This window comes from Ciconia boyciana, chromosome 7 (genome assembly GCF_034638445.1).
Source record: "Ciconia boyciana chromosome 7, ASM3463844v1, whole genome shotgun sequence".
Classification (NCBI taxonomy): Eukaryota; Metazoa; Chordata; class Aves; order Ciconiiformes; family Ciconiidae; genus Ciconia; species Ciconia boyciana.
In genome coordinates, this window is record NC_132940.1 from 47653761 (window position 1) to 47677134 (window position 23374).

Here is a 23374-nt window from a genome sequence, read left to right on the forward strand (position 1 = left end):
GCTTCCAGAAGACTTCCATTTCACTAACCCAATGGGACAGAGTCTGAAAACTAAAACTGGCATAGAGAAAAAAAAGAAATACCACACTAGCTTGTTTTCACTCTAACATATTATTTTTCGTGACAGATCTTGCAGCTCTAACAGACCACAACTGGTCTGTTACCTTGCCAGGGTTCAAGATTTCCATGACATGCAAAAACTCCGAAGACTTTTGTCTAGATGTTTCACAAACTAATTTTTAAGAATGAAACATACCCAGCTACACGGAAAGCCACTGCTCCCACACAAGAGCAAATGCATTCTCCATTTGCTGCCCTGGCACCAGCCCTGCTGCTTAAAGAAATACTGGGAAGAGAAACTAGCAGCTCCGGACACCAAGGAGGAACGTCCCTCAGCCCATTCTCCCAATGGCACACTGCGTGGCTCTAAGGGAAGTAAGTCATCAGCTGCTAATGAGGTTTCAAGAATAACATGTGGGCTTGCTGTACAAATGGCACCTCATCCAATGTTCTCTATGTTATATGGCCTGAATATGGGCTGAATAGCACAGTGCTTTAATGAACTACTCTTTCTCCTTTAAAATATGATCAAAAGCCTACCAAAACACTGGGAAAACTCTCTCTGACATCAACAAACTTTGGACAAGAGCCATAAAAACCTGTACTGCTGATATCTCTCCTTCAGGATGTCCAACCTAGTCTCCGTTTCTCTAACAGCCACAGCTTGCCACAATCCAAAATGAGCATTTCTGTTCAAATACAGGCTAGACATACAAAGCAAGAACAAATACAGAGAGACTAGAGTTACTTTCAAAAAGCAGCCACCCAAATCTGGAGTAAAGCAGAATTTTAGCACAGTGATAGCTTGTTAGAAAATGCATTCTTATTCCAATTTGCCTCCAGTCCAAGCCAATGACATCTTTCTACTCACAAGCCAGCTAAGAACAGATAACAAAAAGTAGAACTGCTCCACACCCATAACACTTTTAGCCTCTAGCTCTTTGAAAAGATGATCTCTCTCTTTCAGCTCAGGAGAGAGCTTGCAAGGGAAGGTATCTCTTGGCATGCTCCTATCTACTCATACACTGCTTTACTTTTCAAACAACTCGAGTAGGAAAAAACATACATGGCTCAAAATTTGAGGTAGGAATTTAAATGAGATAAATGAATTATTTCTTTTAATGTTTCTCATATTATTTAACAAAGAAAAACGTTAGCTGTTTACCATCAAGAAAGAGTGGAATTGGATACTAAATGAATGAGTCAGGCTTCACACATAAATCCTAACTGCTTACACAAGACAGGTACAAACACAGGCCCTACCAGATAAGCTAGAAAAGCAGGACTCTGAAATGCAAACGAACACAGGGTAAAAATATTTTGGGAACTGGAGTGTGGCAATCAATGGCAGCTTGCATGGAACGTGTTAAGGAATGGCCACAAACAAGATGGAGAGGGCACAAGACTTTGCTCTAGTCTCCTTCTCACTAGGACCCTGAAGTCCGCACACACAGAATTTCACCAGCTCTGCAGACCTGCGGTCTCAGTCTCTACCAGGGATTCCAGTAACTTTTTCCACAGTGCATCACTGTGTGTCATGCAGAGACAGTTAATTTTGACGGCATCTCCACCTAGGTCACAGCTTTCCAGCGCAGTCTCCCATTCTTTAGTATGTCAGCCTTTAGAATAAGCACCTGTGAGCCAAGCGCATTTTGTATTTATCTGCATTAACAATGAAAATCCTCACTTTTTTCCCTGCATATGAAGTCAGGCCAGAGCGGTTAAACTGGCTCATCTCCTGCCTCCCAGTTTTGGTATCCTTCCTCTCCCCCTTCTTTCTCTCTCTCTCAGAAGCCAGACTGATAGGACAAAAGTAGTAATCAACACCTTCTGCCTCTGAGTCAGACTACACATGTGATAGCAATCAGCAGCAATTCCCACCTGGCTCTGCACAGGCCATTCAACAGGAGGCTTTTGGATTTTCAAGCAAGAAACCCCTTTCCTAACTCCCTCACAAGAAAGATGGACTGTCCCTGGGAGCCAGGAGTTGAGCTGCCTAAAGCACTCCAGGTTAATTTAATAAATTTTTAATTCAAAGCATCAAATGCCTTGAAGATAACAATTTCTACTGCAAGCTGGGAGTTTAGCAGCTGAAAATGATAGGAAAGAGGGAAGAGCTAGAGGCAGTGGCCAGTGCCAGAATGATCATCAACTACCAATCTGGCACCAGCATGAAGAGAGTTCAATGTAGTTCTGGACATAATGCAAGGTATCTCTACCAAAGGAAGTACTTAGACTACTATTTACTAGTAATGACACGAATACCCTGGTGAGACATCACCAAGAATACATGTACAGGTCTGTCCACCTTGAAGGATGAACCAGTTGCAGAAGAGGCCTGCTAACATGACCAGGGAATGAACGTGTCGAAGAGCATCAGGGTTGATGTGTCTGGTTCTTAGACACCCAGTACAAAACTGACACACCGGATTGAGCCCTGTGGAAGGTCACCAAGACAGACTGGGGCTGGAGGACACAACATATGAGGAAAAGCTAAGAGAAATATGTCTGTCCACCCTTAAGAAATGAAGGCCGATGGGAAATCTTGCTGCTATCTTCAATTACCAAGCAGTAGAGTATAGAAAAGACAGACCTAGACTCTTCTTGGAGATATACTGGCAGGGGATCTGACACAACAGACAGAAGTTGCAACAAGGGAAATTCCAATTAATCACAATAAAAAAGGTTTTTCACCATGAGAGTGGTCAAACACTGGAACAGGGCACCCTAGAGATTGTGGGATCTCCATCCTTGGAGAGTCTGAACACTTCACCGGACAAGGGCCTGAGCAATCTGATTTAGTTGGACCTGCTTTGAGTGGGGAGCTGGACTCAACAACCTCCAGAAGTTCCTTCCAAACTAAGTTATTTCATGACTGTGTAAGAAGACAGCTTATTCAGCCTAGCAAACCAGAGCTTGAATTTGTGCCCTGCCTGGGAGAGCCCTAAGGACAACCGAAGCGGAAGAGCTACTCAAGCCAAAGGCTAACACAAAGACACAAACAAGAAGCTATAAACTGACCATTTAGGCCATACAATTTTACTTTGCAGAAGGCTCTGTTTCGAACCTAACATAAAAAGGAGCAAAAGAGGCTCCCAATCAGGCTTCTTTCAACTCAAAGTCAGCTGTATAATCCCTGCTTATTATTTCAAGGCAATTTCACTTTGAGGCAGGCTCCATATGCAAAGAGTTCAGCCAGGAGCAAGGAACAATCTCACTCAACTTCTGCACATAAGCTTCTACAGCTGGAAAATGAGGCACAAAATGTGCATAAAGTAAGAAAGGAAATGCAAAGTAAAATTTGTACATACAGTGGCCAGCAAAAACTGTGTTGTCTCAGGTGCTGATGTCCCATCACCCCACTCCCCCAAAACAGAGCAGCTGCAGCTGTATCCTTTTATCTGACAGGAAGGATCCCACAAGAAGAATATGGATTACTTCCACTAGCAGTATAATAATGTGGCTTCGGATCCTTTTTTTCTTATCAGTGCCAAGAATCCAACAGCAGTTTTTCCCAAAATAAAGAGAAGAATTGGGACTCTAGAAGTTTTTCAGGCTGTAAATATTAAGGAAGGGTCCTGGGTTTTTTGTTTGTTTGTTGTTTTTCAAATGCTGCTCAAAAAAAAAAAAACCCAAACCCAAAACTGATGGCTCCAGGGGGAGCAAACCAAGCAGCCTTTTCCCTTTTGATCATGTCATGTATGTCCTAACCATGATGCTTCTAGGGCTAAAACACATGGGGCAAATAATGAATTTCTACACAGGAATCCACCTACACAGAATCCTACTGGCATAAACATCCGTCTCCACAAGTCATTTCACAGAAAAGGGATCTCTGGGTATGTAGTGCCAGCTACTATCATACAACAGAAGTTATCCTCTTTATTACAATGGGGGGTTGTTAGCAGACCTAGAACTCAAGGGAGGCTGATAGCCCCGCTCTTTTCACAGTAGCCAGAAAGTCCAAGCTGCATATTGCAGCAGTGAGACCCCGCATAGAATAGCATGCAAAAAATACATGGTCCCTCAGACCAACAGTCCTCAGTGGGATACCATGGCCCTTTCAGAAGGGCTACACCTGGAGCAACTCACACACAGCTCCGCTGCTACCTCTCATGCCCCACCTAAGGAAAAGCCTGAAAAACCACAGTTTTGCCATTATCACCATGGAAAGGAAAAAATAAAATGCATCCTGCACTTTTTAGAAGTGATCTTGCTTTGCTTTTTCCACAGCACAAGAATGTGCTCACAATATCGAGCTGAGTAACAGCTATTTTAGCATCTAATGAGCGACATTGTGGTGTTCTATCCCCTGGACAGCTTTTCTGTGCAACATGTGTTTTTCATTTCATGTCTCTTGTCAGGGTTTCACTCCCTTTCTTTTACTTGAACTCTAGAAGAGAATAAAATCCTACAAAACCCAAAACTAACAAACCTGCACTGCTGGTATCAATTAACATTCACATCCACAAGGCTCTTTATTCAAGTAAATACAGAATTAGCAAAACCAGCCCAACAATAAGTTTTTTGGTCTATATTTGTTAAGCTGTTACACAGTCTCTAAAACATATGTCTTCTGGTTGGTATTTCAGGCAAAAATCTTTATAATAACATCTTGATTAGTAACATGTGTGTTTTGAAAGATTAATACTGAACTCCAAAAGAGATTAAAATATGGGTAGAAACTAGGATCTAAATACACATATGTGCAAAGAGTTTTCATTCTCACTGACTGAAATGTCTGGTTGCAAGTCATTTGTTTATTATTAAAGTCTTAATCATGTTGGTATTTTTTTTAATTAACTGATATTTATTTAAAAATCCTGTTCTTGTAGAACCATTTCAAGAGCATTAGTAAGAAAAACTTGATCTAGTATATAACAGAAATGATGTCATTCTCTACTTTATTATGACACATCTCAAATGAACTCCCAGGGGATCCTAATAATTTTAGGTAGTACCCAAACATTGACCTCTTCTCTATTTAGACTTCCAGGACTTCTCCATGCAAGTAGGAAACAAAGAACAAAGCAGCCAAAAAGTACTTTTCAAGAAATGGCAATTATTTACGCTTACAAATGTATTGATTTATTTCAGGGAAGCAATCAGTTCTCTAATTGTGCTGAACATGCAATCAGATTTTTAAATAGATGACCAACTTCCTGGACCACCCCCTTGTTCTTCTGCTGGCAGCTGGGCATTCAACAGGCTTATGTTCTTAAGTAAGTCCAGCTGCAAAAGCGAAAATGCATAAGTAAATAATTTCAATGTTACAGACTACACACTGGAACTTTAACTGTAAAGACTGTTTTATTGTTGTTTTTTAAGGAAGTAAACACTCTGGTTGTCTATGCTGCCAAAGCTTTCATTAGAACACACGATATCCAAGTGAATGTATTACGATACATACAGATTTCCTTTAAACACACCTCTTTCATATCAAGGAAAAATATTCTCAACTTTGTCCTAAAATTCTGTTAGAAATTAAGATACAGAGACAGCAACTGTTCACTTCTGCTGAAATTTACTCCAACATATAATTAGTGCTCTAATTAGATCCAAACCAGAAGTTAACAATCATTTATCACTTTATATGTAATATTACAATGATTTCATGGTAACACAGAGTTGCAGCCAACAGAAGAGCTCTCACCTTGCTGTCATTTACGCTTTTATCAAGCAGCTGAGCAAATTAGGAGCAGTTACATCTAAATAAAGGTATATACACACAAGTAAACACACACTGTCAGGCATAAGGGTGGAGTTGGTTACAATTACTCACTCTCAGTATTAGTGTCTCACTCTTGATGTAGTAATGCTAAATTCAACATGACTACTCTTCACAAAAGATCAGGTTGGCAATTTACTGAGGAGAGAGCCGGGGCAGATTGTTGGTGGCATACCTAAGCACCAGGGAAACGGAAGCCACAGCATTTTAAGTGAGACAGCTAGGAAACCTGTCCTCCACCCAGCACAAGCTTATCAGCAGATCTCACCACTCTGTGAAGCCGTACCCTCTAGCTTTCAAATCTCACATATCAGCATCTGATTTGAAAAAAACCACAAACTTGAATGCCAGCCATAAAAGACTGCTACACCCTGGTAGGAGATACTACCCTAACTAAGCAAAGACATCCTGCTGAAGCAATGTTCACAAAACTGTCAGCCAAGAGACACAGGCACGGTGAAAGGTTAAGGGAGGTTCACCTCTGTCCTGGTATTGCTGCTACCCCTGGACTGTGGATAGCACTTGCTTGGGGTTTCAGGAAACAAGGGAACAACTAATATCAAGAAAATAATGGAGAAGATGGAGCCATCATTCTACTCCGCATGTAGATTTATCTGGTGATCTAGGAAGCACATCATCAAATGGCACTACAATTATTATTTGACTTAGGAGTGCTGAGGAACCCAGTATCTGGCTATGACACATGACTTCTAGAAGCTCTAACCTGATCCAGAAGATCAAACCACACCAGTATGAGACCATACTTTAAAGGTGTATCTAATCCTGCTTTCCAGCTTGACTATGCAGGTCTGAAGACGTTCCACTGCAACAAAAAGAATTAATGGCAATTTTTTTTATTTTTTAACCAGAATCTACTCAATCTATTTAAAGCAACAAAGATATTTAAATTTGACTGTTATTGACATTATTCATCCCAGTGTAGCAACAAATGTTGAAGCCCCAGATGGGTTAATATTTATGAGAAAGTCAACAGAACAGGAAATAGTGTTTCCTGCCAAACTGTCTAAAAGCAGTCATACCATCAGCATTTGCACTTCACTAGTTTTCAGTACTGTTATCTTACAGACAGACACAAAAAAACCCTAAAAAATCTCCTAAGCTGAGCCCATGATAATAGGAACAAGAAAGTATTACTCCTTGGTCATGGTTCAATTTTCATTTATTTTCATACCCTTAAGACAGAAAAATATTTTTAAAAAGTCCTTATTAGCTAATGATAGCAAGACCTGTTTGGCATACTGGTTACGGGGAACACCTGGAGCTCTGACACAGGCAAAAAGAGTCAGACCACTGTCATTCTGCCTTATCTTTTTTGCTCTATAAATGCTAACAGCATTTAACGGAAGGAAATTGTAAGCTGCCCGTTACTTCCACACTTTTTGCTTGAAGAAAGGAAAAAAAAAAAATTCATAAACAAGAATTAGAGGAGAATGGTGTGCTAATGTGCTAGGCTTTTGGTACTGAGGGCACCCATCTTCAGTATGGTTCCCCTTGAGGCACAGTTGTGCCAGTACACCAAGTTGTGAAATCAAAGGCTAGCATTTAACTGGACTTAAACCAGAAACAAACAAACAAAAAAACAACCAAAGGAAAATTTTGTGACAAATCCTGGGATGTTTTCCTCTCTTAGGAGGAGACACACACTCCAAAACATCACACACACACCCTCACTCACACATCCAAAGAACAGCAAAAGAAACACAAATAGGCAGATTTCCAGGCAGCTCCAGACATTAGTGATCCAAAGGCTCACCCTTAACAGCCACAATTAAAAGACAAGGAAAAAGACAATCTTCTTGTCACTAAATATTCCCATTTAGTATCATCTACCTAAATACTGTGGCATTACATGAAAATATATATAGTTCCACTGATGCAAGCTTCCATGCAAATAAAGAGGGAGGGAGGAGGGGGAGAGAGGAGAGGAAAAAAGGGGAAGGAAACACGTGAGGGGGAAGATTCAGATTTCTTTTCAGTTCTTTAGTTTTAATTCCTGTAATTCTCCTATTTTAAACTATTAATAACCACACATATAAGGACTTGTTTTTAAAAGTTTCATCCTTTTAACTGTCAACAGTCAGTTGATACATGGCCTTTTGTAAAACTGCAGCTGTTTTTTTCAGTGCAAAACAGCAAAAGGCAAAACAGGACACAAAAGCACTTTGGTGCTTTTCCTTGACAGCGATCTTCCTCTTACCACCACTCTTAAAGCATGCTCAACTCCACCTCTGCACCGGTAACACAACTGAGGCTTACCAGGGGCAATGCAAACTAGAGATGGATCCGATGCTTGGCCTAGAGCTGGCAGCGTGGTACCTGGCTGTACTGCCACCACACGAGGGGTGATGCCCCTGAGCATCACTTTCTGCCTCTCTGTCTGAATGTCACTGGTGTGCTCCTCGGCGGAGACTGGGCTACGGAAGACGTCTGGCTACATATTCCCCAGTGCTAAGCACTTGCCATTCTCAGTTACCACATCGGTTGGAGCCATGGGTGAGCCATCACATTAAGAAGCAACCCCTCATTGCTGCAGCATACAGGTTTTATACCACAGCTTTTCAAACTCCAATATAAGAGTAATTTGCTGACTCCCATTCTTTATCACACAAAGACTTCCCCAAAATAAACTCACATTTTCAAATCTGAATCCCTGACAGATCCTTTAGGATTAGGAGTTGGGCTCTTCTGAAAAACACACTGGGAAATAGTGGTAGGAAACAGAAACCCAGAAGTGTCGGGGCACAAAACCCAAGTATAGTGGCCCGTATAGCTTGTTCTAGCACATCTCAATATCCATCAGCATGGAATTTAAATGCCAAGTATCTGTGTTGAAAACCCCAAAAATCATGCATGCCACACTATTCCAAGGAAACAGATATTAGCCCTGACAGCTACCTGTTTACTTAAGTCTATTTAAAAAAATATATAAATCTGTTGGTATATACACACATCAGGATATTCTACTGTCTTCCACACTGTACTGAACAGGGAGCCACTGATACAGAAATTCTTTAAGGAAACAGACACAGCTGAGAGGTTCTTCTTTCAAGAGGAGTCACTACCTATTATTTGAATTATATTTTATCTAATGAACAGTCATTCAAATAGCAATTATTTATACAAAACCATTTGTCTAATGTAAAACTTTACACTAAAGGTAGGAGAGAGGCTTACTACCAAACCCAAAGACTTTCCATTGACAGTATGGGGTTGAGAGGCATGGCTAGACAGAACAACACAGCATAGCTGTTCAGTGAAGAGAGGAGCAGAGAGATGATCAGTTTGAAGAACTGGCAAGGAGAATTCCTGGAAGAAGTGGGTTTTAAGATGGCATGGATGGCAAGCAAAGATAGGGTGCCTGACAGACAACGGACATACTGTTCCCTGCACACAGAGGGGCATTAATGGAGGCTCAGAGACGAGAGGGAGAAAGACACAAAGAGCAACAAGGACTGAGGACTGGAAGGGGCGAGAGCAGCAAAGCAGGAAGTGGGTAGATACGAGAATGAAGAATTGAGAGTAAGATAATGTTGAAGTGCAACATACAGGCCATGCCTAGTAAATCTGAAGGGTTCTCATTCCAAGAACAACTTTAAAAAGAAAAACAGGAGATAAACCTCACACCAAGGCACGTCGGTTGTTGCGCCCTGCTGTACTACTGGTCATCCTGCTTACTGCGACGCAAGTAACTTGTAACTTCCACCTGAAACCAGTCTGCAAACAGTTATCCCCTTAGCCTTTCTGGAGAAAGGATACATAGAAGGCCAAAAGTATTTTATTGCCAACATCCGCAGCAAGCTGGAGCTAGCGTTCCTACGTAAAAAATCATCCCATCTTCTTCCATTTCAAAAATGAGCAGACTTAAAACACTTTGATTTGCTGTGTTTCATGAGCTCCAGTTCTTTTCCAAAGTCTACAGAAACAGGTGAACGCTTGAGTATGTATCTGAAATATAAAAAGAAGGAGCAGGAGGTTTCTGAAAGACACATGAAGAAAAGTTATCATCTACCTAGACTGCAACTTTTTTTGTGTATATTAGGGATTTCCTAATGTTGCTGTGGAACCACAGGTTCTTATTTGACCACAAAAGAGGATAAGCTAAATTTCTGCTCATGTATCTCCCCAATTTCCACTTGGTAAGTTCTCTTAACTAACCTCCAAAACAGTTCTCATTGATTCTGGGGAAGCTATGAGAATAAATTCATGCAGCACTGAAGAGACCAGTATCATTCAATTCTACTTAATGTTCTATGACTTAGTTTCCACCAGTGTTTGCAATTTTAGCTGTTAAATGAAATGGTGTCAGCAGAACAGAAGCACTGTACAATCACACGGCTCAGGGAAAAACAACTGTTACTCATGTAAAAGGCAATTGATGCTTAAAGTGAGATGTGAGCTTTGGAACAGGCAGATGCTTTTTAGTAACTTGCTTTCAGATGAGCTGTGTATGATATTTTGCTTCTGCATTGTTACTGTAATTGCTCTTTATCCACTGCTGGAAGTCCACCTGCTACACATGAATGGAAGGAAAAAAAGTGTGCCTATATACTGACAATGGAGACATGACAGCTCAGCACATATTTTAGTATGCATTGCAAATATGTGAATACAAAAGATACAGACCACATGATATTCTGGAATAAATATCAAAGTCTGCTCATTACTGTTTTTAATACTTACTCATCACTCCCTTTCTCTCTGCACGCGGAATCAGAGGTGTGACCCAGGACTTGTTTTCCCAAGGTCTCTCCCCCCCAATGCACTGTTGTTCTGTACCATGCACTTCCTTGTATTTTGTTCAGCATAGCTTAAAAGTTCAAAGCCATGAAACACTTCCATCCCAAGGATGGCCAAGTTTTGGACCCTGAACCACTTTTGAGGCTCTTCTCCCTAACAAAAAAAGAAAAGAAAAAAAAAAAAAAGAAGCCAGGAAAAAGTCTGTACACTTCTGTCTTCAAAGAGAGACTGATATTGCTGGAAATACCGCAAGTTAATTTATGGCCTGTGAAATGCAATGGAGGCATTCCTAACAAAAGACATCAAGCCTGGCATGTGCCATGGTACTTGCACAGCAATGGAGAAAGCTCTTTCACGGGACGGACTCCAAAGATGATTTATTATCTAAACCAGCATGGTCCAACCAATAGCCCCCAGGCTGACTTCAGCCCATCACTTTCACTCTAAGAGACTCAACAAGCTCTGAATACTTTCTCCTGCACCTACTCATAGCATGGAAAGGACTGCTGTGTTTGCTTCCAAAGGGGAGAGAAGGGGGATATGGAAGACTGGCATCCTTCCCTCCCTCAAACTGTACATACATTTTATGCAATATCTGGGCATAAGCAGCCTTTCCTTTCTCTGTTCTACTGACTTTTTGGCTTGGACTCTCTGCCGGGGCTGCCAGAGCTTGCACAGGGCTAAAAGGGCAAGAAGGCAGGGGGTGGAGAGAGGATAAGGAGGAAGCAGCAGCAAGTGTCTCACAGCAGAAGAAAGGGATGGAAAAAGCCATTTCAGGATTAGAAGCCACCGAGGCTCTGTTACACACCACTGTGGCCAGAAGATACCATAGCAGTCCTCCCCCTGCTTCTCCTGATGTCCCTTCTCCCAGAATACTTGTTCTGTCACGCACCTTAGGGGACACATCATCTGCCAACCAGAGCACCCTAATGTGCTCATCTCCCCCACCTCCCAGCTACAGCAGCACCAAACACACCCGCAATGAGGAGTCAGGGGACTGCAAGGGTCAGGATGAAGACTCTTGCTCATGCTCAGTCACCCCGCAAAGGAGTAGAAGGTCCCAAATGTCTTCCCCCACCCCGCTCCCCTTTGATACTTGTGCAAATACTTGCACAAGTATCAAAGCAGTATAAACACTCTATGAACACATTTAACACCAAACGATACCATCATAGATGCCAATGATGAAATAAGTCCACTATCCCCCATGGATGCTAACTTTAATGCCCCAGGAACAGACAGGCATCATGTCTGTATCAAAGCTAAGAGGAAGTAAGGGAGGTTGCATTTAAAATAGAGACATGAAACTTTTTTTAGAGTTTCAAACCATCCACACAGTGGAGAGGATCTGTCTAAAAATCCAACATAAACTAGACGTAAGAGAGAACAGAGAGAGGGTCTGGGGCAGAAAGGGAACAGCAGGGAAACAGCTGATGGGCAGGAGGGAGGGGGCCAGGGCAAGAAACAGGGAGGTGCGAGAAAAGCAGGGCTCGTGCCCAGCATCACAGGCACACAAGGACAGTGGCCCACATTAATCCCAACTAGTCTCTACTTCAGAGCTTTCAAGTGATAAGCTTGGTATTAGTCCTATATTGCATTAACTCTAGTCACAGAGCAAATGTAGAAAATAGACCAGGAGAGAGAAAGGCAAGAGGAATTAATCCTAATATCAAGAAGAAATACAAAGAAATTGGTAAAGGTGTCACAGGAAAACTGCCGGTAACCACCTGCAGCTCTTAAAGGATTCCTCCAACTCATACAAAACTCTGGTTTGAATTTTCATTAATAATTCTCTGGCAGTCAGAGGAATTTGAGTGTGGAGGGCAGGATTTGAAATCCAGTAAGGTTTACAAACCCCTCAAAATTGTCCCAGAACCTGGCAAAAACTCAAATCACAGGAGAAGTTTCTCACACTTTAGAAGTATATTCAAACCACGCCAACCTCTCCCCCCAAAACAAGAAAAAAACCTGATCTAGAACAAAGATCACTGAGGAACTTGCATCAAAACACAGACACATTTAACCCATAGTTAAAGTGTTCCTGACACCTTTTGGATAAAAGATATTTCTACGTCTTGTCTCTGCAGAGCCACTGTGCTCCCCACATGGCGAGCCTTTAACTTAGTCCTCAGAAAAGCAGAGGCATGTGTTATGAGACACTGGAGAGTCCAGAACTTCATTCTTGCCTATAAATTAGAAGTACACTCCTCAAAATCAGCTGACATACATCAGCCTACTTACAGTTGCAAAAGATGGCACATCTAGCAGAAAACATACATGGCCAAACAATCCATTTAAATGATGACAGTTTAAAAATTAAAATCCACTATGGTTAGCCAGAACCAAAGATACTATTCTTCCTTTTTGCTATGCTAAACATATCTAGTCATTCCAGTTTCAGAGAGAACATTTCTGTACTACTCTTGTTGATAAATAGTAACACTTAAAAAAGGAAACTTTTTTTCCTCTATCGTATCCATTTCCATTGCATTCATTAAATTTCATTATATCTACATCATTTAATTTAGGTCAACATGTCAAAGTAACCTAGAATCACGTTTGCTTTAAGTCAGCCAACATTACTGTCAAAGCTGAAAAGCCCACTTCAGACTCAATGATAGAATCGCCTTGTACTTCCTCCACACAACATGAACTCAGAAGTGGAGAACTACCCTCAGAATTAAGAAATTCACTACAATGTTGACAGCTTACTAAATTTCTGTACAATGCACATAATACCAACTGCACGACAGCAATAGTGTGAAGAAAATCTAGTAGTAAACTAATTGTTAATTAATAATGAATGAATTAGTAATTTAAAAAGTAATACAGTGGGGTTTTTTCCATTTTTGAGCTTTTTTTTTTCTGGAGTCTGCAGGGATAAAACATTGTTTCACAGAGGCAGCAGAAGACTCCTGTTGGAGGAAGGCATCCATCTCCATTTCCCTGTATTCATCTGGGATCCTAACGACGGTAGCTACAGTTCGCACTGCTGTCTGCACAGCATGAACCCACGCATATCACAAATGTATCCAGATTTCCTAATCTGATGTATTTTTATACAAGCTTAAAGCACATCTACATTAGGTCATCTCAAAACATTACATTGTGTTCCAAAACATGTAGTATTTGGGTTCCAGATTAAAAGTAACATTACAGTACCCAAGCAAAGAGGCTGGATGTTAACTCCCAGAGCACAAGTTGGGGAGGAGAGGCTGGGCAGCACCGTCCCCAGTCCTTCGAGGGAACTCTCTCCCTGTATTTGTAAAGCACTGTGTAAAATTTAAGAACAAAAAAGCAAAATCGACCTCTTGCCTGTGTCTAGCATGGGGAAAAAAATGGTACCAGAGATGACAAGTAATCTACTAAAAATATATTTAAGCAATGTGTTTAGGTTGTAATTATGTATCACTGACATGGAGGGGGAAAAAATAATAGACTACATTGTGACTAATATACATTGTGAATAACAGACTACTACTGCAAGCCCAATCTAAAAAACAAAGGAGAGGGGACGGGTGGGAAATAAAAAGAAGAAAAAACCTCCTGAGTTTCTCCTGGAAGAGAACGGCTCCGGAACGCTTCACTGACAGACGTTACCATTTAGCACTAATGCAGCTTGGTGCCCTCTTATTACACTGCTATTTGGAGCCTGTTCGTGTTCTGCCCAGAAAGGGACAACGTGAGCAGAAGTCATTTACACTAAGCAAGCACACAAAGGGCAGGCAGCTCTCAGTTTTCTTACATTTTACAGGAGAGGGAAAAAAATCACCCATGTCAGCAATGAGAATAGTGGGGCAGACTATGAAACAGTCTTAACAGCCAGGCAAATTATTCAGCCATATGGGGCAGGATAGCCCATGCTGAGGATGAACTCTGAGACAATCGTTCTGAGGCTCTTACTATAGATTTATTGCACGATCTTGGGCAGTTAGCTCCTGATGTTTCGTTTTTCTTATCAACAAAAACAGGGACAAAGTTGGCATTTGCTAATATAAGAATACACAGTTGGTATAAACCAGACAGCAAATATAATCTAGCTTCAGAAAATTATTGTTGAGTTCTGTGAAACATAGGCAATCCTAAACTGGAAACATTGCACGCACTGCTTTGTTATTTGTGGAATAATCACATCTGTGTCACTATTTCATAGCCTTTTGACCTTGTGCTAGAAAAGTTACAAACATGTTTTGACTTCTGGAAGTGACATACGCGCTGCAGAACTGCCTGTTATAAACCACAACAATAGTAAACCTTCTCTCTCTGCAACTGTCCCCCTCCAAAGCCAACACAAGGCTTAATTTTCCAGATTCCCCTTCTCTTTTCTACTACTGTTCATTCTTGCCCTCCCCAGACCCCTTATTTAACCTTGTAAGCAAGGGGAAAAAAGTTAATGTGGCTTCTATAAACTGAGAGCACTTTGAGTTACTCAAGCTGACTCACTTCCCATGAATTTAAAACAAAGCGTTAGTCAAGTGACAGATTCAAGGTAACAGTAAATACTCTGCATTTAAACCGGAGGTCTCCCTACCTACTAAATGACTGCCTGGGGTTGCATATTAAGGGCTTATTTGCAGGAGTTATTCACCAACCTGACGAATCTTTCTTGCAGGTCTCCTCATTTCTCTCCTTCGTTTTATCATCTTCTTCAGCCTCTCTTTCCCCACAAAGTCTTTTCTCTTTTCCCCCATTTTCTCCCATGCTTTTAACTTCTTTCTAAACCATTTTCTTCCCTTCTCTGTCTCCACCCTCTCCGAGGCTCTCTTCCCTTATCTCCTTTTCCTCATTTCTGCATCAATTTAATCCCCAGTGCCAGTCTCAAATGAAGTTCCTAGAATTGCTCAGGAGAAGACTTTGGCCCTTTTGTCTGCCTGCAGAGGAGGGAGCCTAGCAGCTGGAGAATGTGCAAGCGGTGCATTCTTGCCTGTGCCCTTTGCTTGATTTGCCCTTACATATGGGCTCCAGCAGCCAGCTGAAAACGATCAGATCCTTGTCAGGGCCACACCACTGCAAGTGTCCTTGGGATACCCCAACTGAAGAACAGCCACAAAATTACTCATCAGACACTTCAAAACAAAAAAAATTGCTGAGAAAGGAGACTACTTGCAAATAACGCGGGTCTTGTCTTTGAACAGGTAAGGGATGTTGCACAGGATACTAAAGAGAAATTTTGGAATACAGATTCATGAACAAGGTTCACAGGTAAAATATAAATATAAACAAGTTGTTTAATACTTCTGTATTGCACTGCATTCACAGAAGGTTGCTAACATCCTAAATATGCCTGACAAGTTGTCCACCCTGAGCAAGCCATAACATCTCAAATGCAAAGGCCCGCAAACGCAGAACCTTCACCTGCTCTAGATGACAGGTAATATTCCCTTATGCCTGTGCCATGAATAAACTCACTCTCTCCTCAACCACCAAAATGGGATGAGGCTTTCACTCTGTGCACGTGCATAGATTACTTCACCAGGCTATCACCTCGGCCTTAACCAAAGAAAACAAAATTAAGAAAGAGCCCATACATTAAGAAGTCTGCAGGGAAACAGATGAAAATCTAGTAGATTTCAGGCCTGTGAAGACTGTCCATGTACATGTATGTACAACCGCACAGAGTCTATTTTGTGTACAACACCACGGTATATTCACTGTCTGTATAAGTGCCTTACTTTGGTTCACCCTGGACAAACAGTAGACATCAGAATATCCTCAGAAGAAAGGAGCCTTTCACAGTCCAGTTTCTGTCTTTGGAATAGCTCAGTTAACACTGTAACTTCTCAACAGATGAAGTTTTCAGTGTCATTTCATTCACTGGCCTGATTCTCAACATGGAAGTCCAATTCAAGCATGGCCACGTAATGAGAAAAGGCCATACAACAGGATCCTACAGTATAAGCACAGTCAAAGCTCTGTTATTATTTTCCAGGGTACCGAGGCAGTGGGTGCTCTCTGCGAGGCTGTAAACAATATACATTACTCTTCTTCTGAGACTACAAAACGCCACTGGAGTCACAAAAAAACCCCACCAACAGTTCATTACCCACCCAAAACTAGAAATATACAACTACAGTATACATAGAGACTTTATTATTCCTAAAGAACACACCACATAAAACACACATTGGAAACAAATGGAATCTGTTCTTTCAGGGAGGAATTACTGCAGCCCCAGGTAAAATAACAAGGAAAGAAACCCATTTTGGGGGCAGGAGAAAGCCATGTAATCCAGCCTTCCACTCGAGAGAGACAGCCAGTACGAGGTCATTGGACACCACAACTCTCTGTGCTTGGCTGCAGCGTGATGGAAAGAAACCTCTGCCAAAAAAAAGACACATGGAGCAACAGCCCAATTCCAGACTGCTGTTAACTTAAGTTTAAGTATGGAAGAGAGATGAGGAGCAAGACCCCCTGCAGCTCTTTTATAAAACAGTGTCACAATACTTTATGCAAAGGATGAGTACTGCAGCCAGCACTACTTAGCCAAATTAACTGAGATCTGGAAATAATAGCATAACATGAAGTTTAGTATTAGCTAAGCAGCTAGCAAGCTGACTTCTAGGAGCACTGACTGGCCCACTCCTTCTTTAAAAACTTCCAGGGAAATATTGCTGCAGCTACAGACACAATCGAAGCAACAGACATTAATTTCCCTTTTTTGTGCACAGCTATTCAGCTTTCCTGGGCAGTGGCAGCAAGCGTTCATAAAGCAACTTTCAAACAAGCCTTTTATATTAGAAGAGACAAAGAATTTCACAACAAAGTTTCAAAATACAATAAATTATTTACCTTCTAGATGATGCTGATCCATTTCACTGACTAGTTTGGTGACTTGCCTTTTCTACATGAACACTTAACTAGGAACTTGTGGAAACAACCTGAAGTACTGCGACACACCACTAACACCTGATAGTACCACTCCCTCCACCTGCTGAAGAGTTGGGTAATTAACATAGAATGCATTACTTGTGCCGAAACACTGCTCCTACTACCCCCTACCAACAACATATACACATATATTCCACCCTCAGCCTCCATTTCCACTTTCTATCTTTCAGAGCGCTACAGAAGTTCCTCTCTTATACAAGACCAAATGATAAACACCCTTACTTCTGCCATCCCCTTTCCCCTGATTACACTGACACTTTTTTCTTTCAACAAACAGATTTTTGTGCTGAATAATAGCAACTGCTTTTCCCATATTAAATGAATAAATATGAGCAAAAGGAAAGGTAAAGCACACAAAAGAAAAAGCAATATATTTGAAGACAGTGAAGAGCTAAAAGACACAACACTCCCCTTTTCTCTAAGACTGTTAATGTCAAACAGGCATTTGATCCCTAGGCTCTTAGCAAACTGCTAAGACACCAACGACCCCTACTGCAGGTGCTGTTCCAAATCCTGCTGATAGAAGCCCAGCTGCAATTCCATACAGGACATACACAAAAGCAGTACCAGAAAGCTTAATTCTTTACACCTTTACACTTTCCCTACTTTGTAGCAGCCAGTTATTTGCAGACTCTTGACAGCAACTGTGCCAACTTTCAGGACACTCCAACACAAGTCAGATCTAGTGTAAGTGGAATATAAGGTGCTGATACATTCAGAGTAAGATGCGATGAGAACCAATGCGCCTCACTGAATACACCAGATTTTTCTCTTCTGCAAGAATATTCACTTCTGGTACAAAAAAGAGTACAAGTTCAGCCAGAAATTTCAGGGCCTGTGGGACTTTTCTGCAACAGCAACACAACAGCCTTACCGCAACAGCTGTGCCATCCCAGCGTCCCCCGTGTGCAAGGCGCGCAGGCCAGAGGAGCTTCCCTGGCAAACACGCCTCAACAGACCCGCCGGCCCCGGCACTCAGCGTTACAGATCCAGAGGCAATGATCGCTGCCCAGCGCAGAACATCACAGCTCCACGTGGCAGCCCCAAACCTGGCTACGGACAACCAGCAACCCCGGTTACGGCTGCCAAGGGATCTTCCGCCTGTTAGCCAAGACACAATGGTTAATTCTGCTCATTCGTAGTTGATGCAGCTGGAAAAGATTTAACCTGCAGATAACAGCTTTGTACCCCGGCATGAGTCCTCAGCATAAGGTATTTTATAAAAATTTGCCTTTCACAGGCAACATTACTGGCAACCCAAAAAAGTATGGTAAAAAGATGGTAACTTCATTAAGTTTCCCAGAGCCATACATATTCAACACAGCAAGCAACCCAGACTTCAGAACCATTGTGCCTGCTGGTGAATAAAACGTAACATCTGGAAGTCCCTAAGTGCTCCCACTGAGCAGTATAACTGAAACCAGAATTTGGCCTGGCGTCTTCAAATCTTAACTTCAGTATCTTTAAAAGACCATCTTTGCAATCTGACTGTATTTGCCTCAGATATCAAATCAAAAGCCCTGATGAAATCCAGCACCAGTACGTTTCATCAGTCAACAGGAAGTCAGACTCACAGAAGTGGAAGATGACTTTTTGCCGCCCCACAGCTGAACTCTTGATGTTTTAAAGACAGACTGAAAAAAATATAACCCAAATGCACAAGCAGTAATTAAATACTACATTCTTAAGTTAGCAGTATAAGATCTGTTAGCAACACCTTAAAAAAACAGTCTCCTCAAGGGAACCACATCATCAAATTCAGATTTGCTTCATCAGTCTCATTCTCTGGGTTTTTTTGCCTTCTTGCAGCAGACACACAGCAGAGTAAAATATACTTCTAATAGAACTGCATTTATAATACTTTAAGACGCAATTAGACAACACAATAGTTTAGCTGGTACACAGACTTAAATACATTTAGACGTCAACTACGTAGCACAATGTCCAGGCAGAGCCCAAACCAACTGCGATGGTTCCTAGAACATTTATACCAAAAATTCATCAAGCATAGCGTATCCTGTTTGATAATGGGCCGAATTCTGATCTCTATGTGCCCAGAGGGCAGGACCATGCAAATCTGCCCGAGGTACAGTTGTAGAGACACTTCAGGACTTGGCAAGGGCTGATAGCATGTACAACCCTTGTGGGAAGTCAGGAGAGACAAGAAAGTTTCTACCAAGCTTTCACATGTCAGAAGCTTGGAAATGCTTTATGAAGACCTTCAAAGCTGACTGCAAGAGCACTGCAAATCTAGTGAGGTAAAGAAAACAACTTGCATTTGGTGTACAGATAGCTAGGAAGCATGAACCGGCCACTGCCTCCAAGCAGAGCAGCCGTTTTAGTGCTGCTCTCCATTTCCAGTGGGCAAGGCCCCTCAGAAGATGGAAGCAGCCCACTAACTTTATGGGAACATAGTTGCAGAATTATTTCCCGTTTTATGCAGAGAGCGAGTGCATTGCATTTAGGCACTGGTGTGGGGTAAACTTTGATGAGCGATGACATGTCACTTACAACTTTCCCTCTTTTACAACTTTCCCTCTTTCAGCTTTTTAGTCTGCTTCATGAACTGAAAAACTAGAAAAGGAAAATATTTATCTGAATTACATGAGTCACAGAAATGATATGCTTAATCATCTAAGAAGGAGTCATTTATCTCTCATGGCTTTAAGTAACACATAGCTTTAAGTCCAAAGGGATCTTAATATAAAAACGGCTAATAGATGACTCATAATTGGCTAGTGATTCGAAAAGGCTAGTGGACATTTCTCTGTGAACCCTAACAATTTGCTGCCCGTACCTATCAGCTAAGTTCTTATATACACCCACATAAAGGGAAGAGAAAATACTCTTAAAGTAGCGTGGTAACAGTTTACAGACCTTTTGTGCTATTCCACTGATGGAGAGACATGGGGATTGAAGCCTCATGCAACGCATTTTAGGAACGAATGCTACTAGGAAGACCAGGGTCTGTGTTTCTGCAGCTCCCTTCTTTTTAGGCTCCCTTCCACGGGGCTTCCAGTGGAAATCACCAAGAGCGCACACGCATCTCAGTACTGACGGTTATAGAGGAGCACACGGGCTGTGAAGTACCTAAAAATCACATGACTGGCAACTCCTTGGAGAGCTGGAGTGCGCGGGCCGGTCCCCCCAGAGCGCACCAGCCGGATTTCGGCACCGATAGCGAGGGCGTCGCGTTTCGCCTCATCCGCCCGTGCAAGGCTCATTCAAAAGACCAGAACACCGGCGAAGCCAAGAGGGGAAGGCAGGCAGCTCACTCCCGAGAAGAGAGAGGGACATCCGCAGCCGTCTGCAGCACTGAAGCGGGGAGGCGCGGGCAGGAGGCGCGGCGGCACCGGCGGCGACCGGCGAGCCGCCCGGGCCGGCCAGCGCTCGCCCGCAGGCTTGCTCCGGCGGGGCTGCCCGCCGCGCCGCGCCCCTCCCCGGCTCCCCAGCGCGCCTCGCACCTGGGCCGGTGCCCGCTCCCCGCCGCGGCCGCGCCGGTCCGCTCGGCGCTGCCCCGCCGCACTCACCCGCTGCTGGAGCCGCCCGCTGGCGGCGGCGGCGGCCGTGGCCGCGCTGTGCCGCAGCTCCGCCGCCTGCCCCGGCCGCAGCAGGCTCCGCGTGAAGCGCCGCGTCCGCTCGCCGGCCATGGGCGCCGGCAGCCCCGCGCTCCGGCCGCCGCTCCCCGCCCGGGCCGAGGCGCCGTCAGGAAGCGGAACTGGGGGTTTCCCTCCCGCTCCCCCCGCGCGGGGGAGGTGTGCGGGGCGGGGGCCGCCCGCCGCCGGCAAGGTCGCAGCCCCTCCCCGGGGGAGCGTCGCGCCCCCGCCGCCCTCGCTGGCCATGTGCACCGCGGCCGAGCGCCGGCCCCGGGACGGCGCCGCGGGGACGGCCCCGCTCCCGTCCCGGCGGCTCCGAGGCGGCTGCGCGCCGAGGGGGCGATGGGGGCCCCCGGAGGGGGCGGGGGGACGGGGCGCAGGAGGGAGCCCGAGCCGGGCCGGCGCAGGCAGCCGTCCTTGCGTGCATGTGGTCACCAAAGGATGCTCTTCCAGGAAGGCTGCTGGGTTGGCTTCGACGGAGGAAGCGCTACTCTTGGTGGTAACCGCTCGCCAGGGTGGGAACGTCGGCTCACCGGACGAGCCCGGAGCCTGGCCGCCAGGTTTCATGAGAAATCAACTCTCTGATCAGCCCCACCATCCTCGGAGCTGGTGGGAAGCCTTTGCCAAGCAGCGAGGGCTGCCGTGGCCCCTGCACCGAGCGAGGCTGGATGTCTTCCAGTCCTTCTGCCAGTTGGCGTGGCATCCCTGCTTCTTCGCTATGGAAAACTCCGCCAATACGCAATTAAGTTGAGACATTTAAGCCCCCAGAAGTTACACAATAGTCACGGCTCTCCCCCCCAAGCAGAATGATCCCGTCTTCTGTTAGTAGGAATACGGCTTTGCGCCTTAACACCAAGCTGTAACGGGGAGAATGCAGGATTGCTGTGAGAGCCGTGTCTGAATTTCTTTGCACAAGAATACTTAAATTCTTCTCTGTGATGCAGAATTTTCATAATTCAGGTGCGCTGGTAGGCGAGGGAAAGGAGGCAACCATGAGTGATCTTTGAAAATTTGAGCGAATGGCAATCCCTGTAAAACAAAATTGAAATAAAACCTGAGGAACTTCAGCTGTAATCCCTGACAAGGCAATGATGCTGCACGAGCGTGAGGGCAACATTTGAAGCTGCAAAGGCGCTGAGGCACAAACCCCAACAGAGTCAGTTAACATTTAGTTAGACTGTTGTATTAGGGAATTAAATGTTGCAAGAACTCCTGGCTTACATCCTCGCCGAGGAGCACGCTGTCTGTTTTGAGGTAGTTGGCTGTAAGTCACTGTAGGTACCCGTGTGCTATGAATTCACTGCAGCCTCTGCACAGCTCCCAGTTCTTTCCTCCAAACTTACTAAACATACTAAAGGCAGCAATGATTACAGGACATCAGAGCCCAGAGTTTAAGTATTCCTCTGCAAGGGAAACATTACCCAGTAAGGTGAATTCTCTGAAGTGTGTTAAGTGTCCCAGAATTGGTTTAAAACAATTAAAGATACTAGTCTAGATATTTCTACCGTGCAACAGGTGTTATCTTGTAATATCTTGGAGATGATACTTGTTTGAAGCTAAAGCTCAGTAAGAAAGTACTACTGGATTGGAAAAGTTTTCTGGCTCTTGAGAAATTTGACACAAAAGCCACTGAGAGATGGAAAAAGGAGACTCCATTCACTTTGCAAACAATCAGATAAGGCTCGTTAGAGGAAACTGCAGCCTGATGTTGCAAAGAAAGAAAAAAAAGAGTAAGTAGCCTCAGTGACACTAAGGAAGCATTCTGCCTCAACACAAAGATGTAATTTATGATAAATTTGACTGCAATTTGTTACAGACAGCTAAGAAAACACACATTGCATCTGTGAGAAAGAATAATGGAAATTAACGGTTTCTTCCATTCAGTATGTGCATGTACATTCTGGAAAATGATTTTAAGAAAATAATCACCATAATCCAGGTCAGGAACCTGCAGCCATCCCTGGCTTTGGGCACAGTACTGTTGGTCCTGCTCAGATGTGGTCAGCTCTGTTGTCAGAAAATAACAGCCTGTGTTCCACATTACTTCTCTCTCCACAACTATACACAGGCAAGCTAGGGGTTGAGTGAATATGCAGATACTTGTCAGCAAGCAGTTGGCTGCTTAAATCTGTTAGTAGACATCATGAAATAAAAGAGCTAGCTGCTTCTGCACCACAAACATTTTCAAGCCTGCAGGAAAGCAAGAAATATCCACAAATATTGAAATAATCAGCAAAAAAGGCAGTTGGATTAAATATAACACATATTTTTTATTATCATCCTCTTAAGTAAACATTCAGCAGTAGTCTGGGCAAGGAGCTTTGTCCAAGATGAGCCGAGTCTGC

At 43.4% G+C, this 23374-nt stretch overlaps 1 protein-coding gene across 7 annotated transcripts in view; it reads right to left on the reverse strand.

Moving 5' to 3' along the window:
- Positions 1-21348, reverse strand: part of DOCK10 (dedicator of cytokinesis 10) — a 165010-nt gene extending 143662 nt beyond the window's left edge. For 5 of the 7 annotated variants that reach the window (XM_072866733.1, XM_072866737.1, XM_072866734.1 and 2 more), the window contains exon 1: positions 20964-21347. In XM_072866733.1, coding sequence (XP_072722834.1) covers positions 20964-21275 — 312 coding nt within the window. In that variant the 5' untranslated portion in view covers positions 21276-21347. Of the gene's footprint in view, positions 1-20963 lie in introns of all 7 variants that reach the window. The other 2 variants (XM_072866735.1, XM_072866739.1) reach the window with 2 other exon arrangements.
- Positions 21349-23374: the final 2026 nt, after the last annotated feature.